General features: G+C 31.7%; 1 protein-coding gene across 1 annotated transcript; it reads right to left on the minus strand.

Moving 5' to 3' along the window:
• Positions 1 to 7,144: 7,144 nt before the first annotated feature.
• LOC120140728 (homeobox-leucine zipper protein ATHB-40-like) lies at positions 7,145 to 8,106 on the minus strand. Its single transcript, XM_039155712.1, has 3 exons — positions 8,021 to 8,106; positions 7,546 to 7,856; positions 7,145 to 7,336 (listed from the first exon to the last, which is right to left on the minus strand). Exons 1-3 carry the CDS (start codon positions 8,097 to 8,099, stop codon positions 7,145 to 7,147), a joined length of 582 nt encoding a protein of 193 aa, XP_039011643.1. The 5' UTR covers positions 8,100 to 8,106.
• Between the last annotated feature and the right edge of the window lie 1,476 nt (positions 8,107 to 9,582).

Here is a 9,582-nt window from a genome sequence, read left to right on the forward strand (position 1 = left end):
TTTTATTTTTTTATAATTTTTCAATGATTTATCTCTCAAATTATCAACTATCATCTTAATAAAGGTATGTTATTCTCTAAGTTAGTGATGATATGTAGTTTATAGCTCGTTTGTTTAGTAAATTAATTTACAATTTGTAGAATGAAATCATCTAATATTGATCATGTTTGGATAGATTTGTGTTTTAGAGGGTCATGGAAGAATGTTCATGGTGTTTTACAATATATGCATTTACCTATGAATCTTCAACTAAAATTGTCATTAAAAAAGTTAACTTATGAAACTCTAATGTTACGTGTTGTAAAGAAATTGAATTTAGAGCCTCTAAGTGGATTTAGGCTATCTTATCAGAGAAAATGTAAAGTTTATTTGTTAACTGACAATGAAGATGTTGAACGATTCATTGCTTACATTAGTGTTTCGCAAGAAGATGATGTTATATTGTATGTTATTGAACCTAGAAGTAGTGAAGTTGAGTCAGTAGCGGGTAGTAATCAACTAAGTTCTTCAACCCCAGTTTATGGTGCTCACAATGTACAACGTTGTTATCAACCTCAAAATTTAATGGTTCCACCACAATTTCATCACCAAGAAAATTTTGTTTCACCACATTTCCAATACCAAACACAATCTCAAAACCCACAACCTTTTCCTAATCCAAATCTCAATCAACTTTTCAGCACCAAATTTCGGTTTTCGTATTGACCAGTTAGACGATTATGAGCCAACAGAAAAAATTGTGAGTACTAGTCAGTATTCAAAATTTGATCTTGGTCAATACTCGAATTTTGATGATGTTTCAGAAGAAAAAACAGACCTTGCGTGTAATGATTTTGATATTGGTCAATACCCGAATTTTGATGATGAAACAGCCGCTGTCAAGGAAGATGTTGTTGATAATAATGAGGAGGAAGTTACGACTATGAATGAACATGTAATTAGAAATCGTTTTTATCTTTGATGTTTATTTTAATTTTTTTTATTAAAGTAGATAACATGCAATTGATTTTTTAATAAAAATTAATATTTGAGTGTAATATTTAATTTTTTTGTCTAGATTTGTTGAAACATGGCAGAAGAAAATGTTCTTTTGAGGCTAGATGGTCGACACATTTCGAGTCATTTGGGAGAACTGGTAATATGATCGACTTATTTTTTTTATTTAAGAACGGTGAATTAATTCTAATTACATGGATTAACAAATTGCAGGATATCGAACAACGAGTCCTTTGTCCTCGACTTATCAATTGTGAGATGCCAGATCAACGTATTGTTGATAATTTGAAAATAGTTGATTTTTATGATGTTGCTTTTGTAAGAGAATTTTGGTTGGTCTCCGGTTTAATATGTGCATTAATTGAATGGTGGAGACCAGAAACTCATACTTTTCATTTTCCTTGTGGTGAATGTACGATCACTTTGGAGGATGTGGCTTTACAACTCGGTGTTCCTACAAATGGAATGGCAGTGGTGGGAAATACCGATCTTAACGTGTTTGCAATATGTGAGCGTTACCTTGAGAAGGTACCACACAAAGATTTAACAAAAGGGTCACGACTGAGATTATCCTAGTTGGCAAATGAGTTTAAGCTCAATCCTCATTGTAGTGAGCAAGACATTATATATGCAACTCGAACATATATATTACGGTTGATCGGTGGAATCTTGATGCCGGATAAATCCAGTAATCTTGTCCATATACAATATCTTTCATTTTTGGATAACTTCTTTATGACTCGTCAATATAGTTGGGGATTGGCAATATTGGTGTTCTTGTATCGCAAGATGTGTAAGGCGTCATTACTTGTAAATGGTGTGTATACGACTGAAATCGTTGGATGCACGATGTTATTACAATCGTGGGTGTGGTACAGAATTTCATGGTTAACACCGATTAGTCGAACTGCAGTTGACTTTCCTCTTGCCGGAAGGTAATTTTTTTGATTTAAAATATTTGATCTTAAATTAAATAAAGAATATTTTTTTAAGGAAAATAAGTACAAAATTTTATTTTGATTGGTATACAGATGGAGGCATAAAATAGAAATAATGTGGTTGGAGCACAATAACGTGAAAGAGTTTAGGTTTAAGATTGACATCAAATGCAAAGTTGAGGTATATATAAAATTAAATAGAGAATTTATTTTTTTATGCTTATATTATAATATTGTTCTTTATTTATATTGTTGATTTTAATAATTATTTAATTAAATAATAACTATATAATTTTATTTTATAGTTTATTTGGAGGCCGTACGATGATGAAGAAATTATGTCGTGCGTACCGCAACATGTCTGGGAGGGTTGTCAATATTGGTGTGTTGTTACACCATTGATCCATATAGCATTTGTGGAGTTTCAATTTGCCGATAGAGTGTTGAGACAGTTCGACTTCCACCAACCTATTCCAGTCATTCCATATAATCATGACGCTCTCCACAAATTAGAAGTGCAGGGTAGGGTCGATGAGGATTGGTCAGTGAGGCATGCCAACCATATCAATCATTGGAACAATAGGGGTTCATACTTGCCAACGCTCACTCCCATAGAAGCGGATGACTTTGACTTCCAAAGTTCTAATTTCCTGAATTATTTTTGGGAACATGGAAAGCCGTTCTTGACAACGAACAGAGAAAGACGACAATTTATAGAGTATACGAAAAAATTTGGTAAACCCGTGAAACCAAGGAGGAATGGGAGTGGTAGTGGGAGTTCTTCTCACCGTGGAGCAGAACAAGAGGCAATGGATAATATCACACCAGAATCTTTTGATCACACAAGATTATTTACTCAAGTGGTTGGTGATCCTGGTGTTTAGCCCTACACTCCTCAGATGGGAGAGCATAGTGGTGGTGGGCATATATTTACAACACCGGAACCTGTGCCCTCGATGAATAAGCAGGTTGGTTATGATGAACAAACTCCTGAACAAGTGCAACGACCACAACGAAACCGACGTGCGCCTCGACATTATTACTCAATAACACCCCGACACCGTCAAGAGTTGTAATCCTTATTTGAATTATTTGTATCAAATTGAAGTAATTGAATCGAATATCTTTACTATTATTAAATCATTAAATTTAAATCATTAAAGTTAACTAATTACTATTAAATTATTAAAATTAAATTATTAAAGTTAAGTAATTATTATTAAATCATTAAATTTAAATAAATAATTATTATTAAATCATTAAAGTTAAATCATTAAAATTAAGTAATTATTATTAAATTTAAATTATTAAAATTAAGTAATTATTATTAAATCATTAAATTTAAATCATTAAAGTTAAGTAATTATTATTAAATTATTAAAGTTAAATCATTAAAGTTAAATAATTATTATTAAATCATTAAAGTTAAATAATTATTATTAAATTATTAAATTTAAATTATTAAAGTTAATCATTATTGTTAAATTATTAAATTTAAATCATTAAATAATTAAAATTAAGTAATTATTATTAAATCATTAAATTTAAATCATTAAAGTTAAATAATTATTATTAAATCATTAAATTTAAATTATTAAAGTTAAATAATTATTATTAAATCATTAAATTTAAATCATTAAAGTTAAATGTATGCTCTGTTTAATGGTTTTGTTTAATGCTATCCCGGGACCAATGCTTTTGCAAAAATTTATAAAATGTACGCTTTTATATACAATTTTCTTTGGCCTTATGCTGAGTCGGTTTCCTAGCTGTCAAACTTAATTAATGAGAATGAAAAATCCATTCCAACAGCCGAATGATTGAAGTCGATTACTGGCATTGAATTATTGGCATCCAAACTCAACTCATGGTGGACTTGCATGATGTTGATGAAGAAGACGCCGAGAACTCCACTCCCAGGGCTGAAGAAGACGCCGAGAGATCCTGCCACAACATGCACAAGACGTCGAGAGATCCCAATGCATGTAAGATTCCTGCGCCTTCTCTGCTCACGTCCACATGCACCAGCTTCAACAGCAGCTTCTCTGCTCTTACGTCGAGGACGCCGAGTAATCCAAGTTTAATTGGAAATTTTTTCAACAAGGATGCCGAGACATCCTTTAAACGAACATAGAAGACGTCGAGCAATCAATTTCATGCATGGACATTCTGTGTTGAAGACGTCAACAAATCCTTTGAATGAATGCAAGCTGAAACATACATGGCTGCCAAACAACATATAATTTACATATAAGACGCCGAACAATCCATTTTATGCATGGAAATGCTTATGTTGAAGACGCCAAGAGATCCTTTGAACCAATGTAAGCTGAAGACGCCGAGATACCCTAAACCCTTTCCCTAATAACGTCGAGAGATCCCAACCTTGCATGTTATCTGTAGCAAACACCTCATTGAGGAAATAATAGTCTGAGTACATTATTTTGGGAATTAAAGTTTTTCCAAATCATTATCTCGGTAGTTTTGCCAATAAAACCCATTTTCAATATATCCCAAAGAAAGTTGAATAAATTTAAAAAAATAATTTTCTGAAAGTATAATTTATGATATTATGGTTTTAAATTGGATTATCGATAATGAAATTAAACTCACATCAGCAGAATAATTATTTTATAAAAATTTATAAAAGTGTAGATGACATGTATTATTAATTTTATTATAGAGTTCGAACTTATAATTCTTAACTTATTCAAATAAAAGATAAAGTGATTTATAAATCTATTTGTTATGATCTTTTATGAGGAAAATCTATAGTTTTTGTGTTTTATTATGTGGCTCGTAAGTAAAGATTTATATGACTAAAAATCATGCATATATTGTGATTCTCATATAAGTATTTTTCCAATTACAAAAGTAATATCATTCAAGTGTGTAAATGTTATGTTAATTTATTTTAATCAAAATAAAATTACTTTTAAAAGAATGAACTTTATCATAGTCTTTCTATTTATTTGTTTTGTTTTTTAGTACAATTATATCTAACAATAGTTATAGTGTCATATCCATATTAGTATGTGTTGAACATAATGCTCGTTCAACCGAAACTCTGTAATACAGCATTGGCATATCCTGATTGTGGATATAAATTAAGATCCTTTTTACATTGAATACAACACTAAAAGATGCCAGTTTTTGCTTAAAATGTCACTCTCAAAACGCTAATTAAAACTCCTACTGAACACTATTATTGGTAGTTGGCTGAATTTCTAACCCTTGATTTTCATGCCTTGTGGTGCTGTTGCTGAAGAGCGTCTCAATCTCTTCCAAGGTCTTCCCCTTGGTTCCAGGCAAAAGAAAGAAGAAAAACCACCATGCCACTACAGATATCTCTCTTCCAATGGCCTTAAATACTGAGATAAAGCTCATCGACACTATAGCATTCATGAGCCTATTCACGGCCACACCAATGTTGGTCTTTATTTTCTTAAAACAGCCAACTTGATTTTCCTGCTTGGTTCCATTGCAAAAGACGAAAAAGTTAAATGTTACAACTTTACATCATATAATTAACGACAAGACATCTACTAGTATTTTGTCAAAATTTCAGAATCTCTTCTATCTTGCAGACTCAGCTACTCAAACTTAAAACTTTAAAAAAATAATATTACTTTTAGACACTAAAATCGTCTGATGAGTTCTGCTATTTTTACTTATTATTAATATGGACGTTGTTAATGTTCATTAAGACCGTAACGTTTTTTTCAGGAAAACCTGTAAGATAATATAAGATATTTTATTGTAATTGTAAAAAGGAATAAAGATACTTAGCCTGTATGAAGATATTGAGATTAAAACAGGATGAAAAATACCAAATACCAGCCTCTACGGTCCGAGCAAAATCTGTCATATTCACAACTTTTATGGAAGGTAGCATATATTTAAGATTTTGATGATTATCTTAATATGTTTACTATGTTATAAATATAATGTACTTATTGTTAATAAATTTATCCAACCACGAAATTTTATTCTTAACTTCGCTCCTATATTGTACTTATTGTTAGACTATGGTGCCTCATCTCGCAAATAACACAAACTTACATGAAGCTGATATGGAAAAATCAATCACAAAATGAAGGAAATATCTATCAATTCTGTTTCATTTAATATTTGCCTCCATTTTCATTTATTGAGCCCATGGATCAGACATGAATCGTTAGTTTTCTTATAAAGAGAAGATAATAGTAGAGACAGATATGAAATTTTATGTTAGTAAGATAAATTTAAAATAATAAATTATTAATAAAATATATATTTAAATCATATAAAAATTTAAATTTTTAAGAAAACGATGGCCCAACAAATCGGTCCATTCTTCAACGGTAGCATTGGCAGAAACCATAGCTCAAGTCAACCACGGAACCATCAGCAATATCAGCCCAATGATGAGTTGAACCCAGCCCTAGCTTCAACTAGCTCTTGGTTGTGCACTCATGGCTTTATATCCCGTCTTATTTAGTGCAGGTGCTTATGGAGGTCATATCCATCGGCGGTTGACCAGCAACCTTAAGTGCAGTTCCTGGTGCATCACGCAACTTTATGGCCAACATAAACTAGTTATGTCTCATATATTCTTTTACGACTAGAATTTTGGTTGTCACTCTCGTTGTTACATGGACAAAGGTGGATCATTCATCCGCCTTTTATCAACTGTTCTTTATGCGTTCATTGTAGTGTCTGTCTTTTCTTTCCTGTTATCAGCAAACAGAACCATGATCATAACCTTTGTCATCGTCAAAATCTTGCTAAAAATGTTCCATTTTATCCGCATGATTTTCCTCCTGGTGTTACGAAAGTTTTGATTGGCTTGGGAATTTGGGGAAGGATAATTAATGTTCCAATTTTTATGGGTTTACTTATTCTCTTAGGCGTTTTAGAATTACCCAAAAATTATTTTACCATGTATATTAGGGGGAGTATTTAACCGAATTAAGTGGGGAAAATATCAAATAAGACGAGTTTAAGAGTATCATTTCATTATTCAAAACTTATTTGAACTTTTGTAGTTGATGCGGGTTTATAAATTTTGAGTCATGTTGAATCGAATAAATTTGTTTTAATTTCAGGTCAAGTAACACATTTAAAATATTTTCTAATTCGGGTCAACATTAAAGCATGAATATTAAGGATTAATTAGCATCAGACTTCATAAGTATCTACAAAGGTTATAAATCAACCTCCTACTGTAACTACATGAACAGATTCATCCACTCCATGTAACTGTTCTCTGCTATGCAGAAAACATCTCCAAATTCACCTAGGAATGCCGCATCCATGGTCATAGATAAGCTTGGACCGTTACTCGATAACCCATCTACTCGCTCCCCCAGCTGTTGGATTTCCTTCTGTGCTTCACACAGCTTCTCTTTAAGCTTTATAACCTGCAATTTATTAATGAATTTTAACTGTCGCTGGCAAAAATAATTGTGCAGAAGAGAAGAGCCGGATAATCTCGTTAGTTCCTGCTTGGTTCCCGAGAAACCAGCAAAGAAAATACCCAAAAAAAATTGGGTTAATTTGCATTTATCCATCTAACTAAAGTAAACTTTAATCAATTATTTTCCTTTCTGGAAGTAAAAGATATTTATACCTCTGATTCAAGACGACATTTCTCGAGAACGACGCCGTCGTGGACCGAATTCAGCTTGCTAAACTCTTCCTCGAGCTTCTTGTTCTTCCAGCGAGCTCTTCGGTTCTGGAACCAAACGGCGATTTGACGAGGATCGAGTCCGAGTTCGCAAGCGAGTCTGTCTTTCTTTTCAGACTCAAGTTTATGTTCATTACCAAAATTAAGTTCAAGGACATCAACTTGTTCCTGGGTAAGCTTCCTCTTTTTAGCCCCTAAAAGGCTGTTTTCCCCTCCTTTGTTCCTCTTCCGCCGCCGTCGAGGCTTTGCTTCCGCTGTTCGTCATTAACAATAACAAAAAATGATTTCAGAATTTGATTCGAGTATATATTCGATATAAATGATTTCAAGTTGTTTTATATATATTGAAATATCATATATTTACCTTCATATTTAAAGAAATGGTAACACAAAAATAAATATGAATAATTCAAATTACCTTGTTGAGGTGCAATTTGGGAGAATGCACCAGAGTTAAATGGGGAGATAAGAGCCATTTCATCTTCCACCTTGTTCATTTGATCTTCTTCCTCCTTTCTCTCCATGTGATTGGAAGCAAAATGGTTTAATTATAGAGTTGAGTAGGACTTTAAGATATTTTTTTTACCTTTTAAAATATTTTTCAATTATTCAAATTAGGTTTGATTTAAAATTATTGTTGCGATCGGACTTTAAAAAGTAGTCTATGAAGTATATCATTTTATCTATTGAATCTTAACTCGACTGATACAAGTATTGTTACAAGGATAGAGATTCAAGTACGTTAAAATATATATTATCTTTTGATTTAGGGATTCTGAAAGTCTGGATACCTAATTTAGGTAGTATATAAAAAATATCATGCTAAAAAAAGTTTATTTAGTTCGAATCAATTAGATTTTTTTAATACAATACATAAACTATTCATAGCACGCTTGAATCAACGTCCTCTTTAATGTTTTAATAATAACAATATCAATCGAACTGGACTCAATTTACCTATATTTCTTTTAAAGTATCGCTAAAAAAATTATTTCATTCTACCAATAATTTTATTTTAATAATTTTAGAATTTATAAATATATAATTTATAAATTCATTTCACCCTAAATTTATGATAGTGTTATATAATGAGTAAGTGACTATGATCCCCCATATGAAACTAGGTATTGGATTAGGGATTCCTAGTTAAAATGAATATTGAAAATATTGGCATTCCTCGATAGACTACCAACTAAAGACAGGTTGATTTGAATGGGTTTCAATATTAATTGATGGTATTTGTGTGTTTTGTCATGACTTGATGGAAACTAGAGATCACTTGTTTCTACACTGTACTATAGCCAGTTCGTTATGGAACGCTGTTTTGAGTTTCAATGGCATTTGCAGAGGATACTGCTCATGGGGTACTCACATTTCGTGGGCTACAGCTTCCTGGAAAGGTAAATATTTACTAACCACTATCATGAAGTTAGCTTGGACCACCTTTACTTATATTATTTGGGAGGAGAGGAACAAAAGAATTTACCAAAGATGCTCAAGAAGTTTTGCAGACTTACTCCTTGCTATTAAAGATTCTGTTGCTATCCAGCTTAGGGGTAGGGAAACTAACAGGAATGACTATGTCAATAGCACTCTTTGTATGCAATGAGTATTAATTAATGATGTTTTGTTTTTGTTGTTTTGCTTGTAAGTAGTGGTTTCTTGTAAGAACATGTTGTATTTTTGAAGCAGTTTCCTGCTCTTTTGGATATAAAATTCTGATTTATCCAAAAAAAATATTGAAAATATTTATTTTAGGTTGTCAAATTAACATTTTCTGTAAAAAATTATATTTTAAGTAACGTTCTACCAAAAATATTAAAAAATATTAATATTTTTTATAACATCTTTCCTTAATCTTATATTAGATTACCCTATAACTACCAGTAGACTAATTGTAGATTTGCGGTGAATTAATAATAATGATTTTAAATTGTTGATGTGTTTTGGGATCCAAAACCTGACCCACATCGAAGTCAA

The sequence above is a fragment of the Hibiscus syriacus genome, unplaced genomic scaffold (genome assembly GCF_006381635.1).
Source record: "Hibiscus syriacus cultivar Baekdansim isolate YM2019G1 unplaced genomic scaffold, ASM638163v2 tig00110788_pilon, whole genome shotgun sequence".
Taxonomy (NCBI): Eukaryota; Viridiplantae; Streptophyta; class Magnoliopsida; order Malvales; family Malvaceae; genus Hibiscus; species Hibiscus syriacus.

What these genes read in the sequence shown, in the direction of transcription:
- LOC120140728 (XM_039155712.1), bottom strand. Translation starts at nt 8,099, where the DNA reads ATGAACAAGGTGGAAGATGAAATGGCTCTTATCTCCCCATTTAACTCT. An exon ending in CCAAATTGCACCTCAACAAG is followed by an intron (nt 7,857 to 8,020) that starts GTAATTTGAATT and finishes AATGACGAACAG; the next exon opens with CGGAAGCAAAGCCTCGACGG. An exon ending in AATGTCGTCTTGAATCAGAG is followed by an intron (nt 7,337 to 7,545) that starts GTATAAATATCT and finishes AATAAATTGCAG; the next exon opens with GTTATAAAGCTTAAAGAGAA.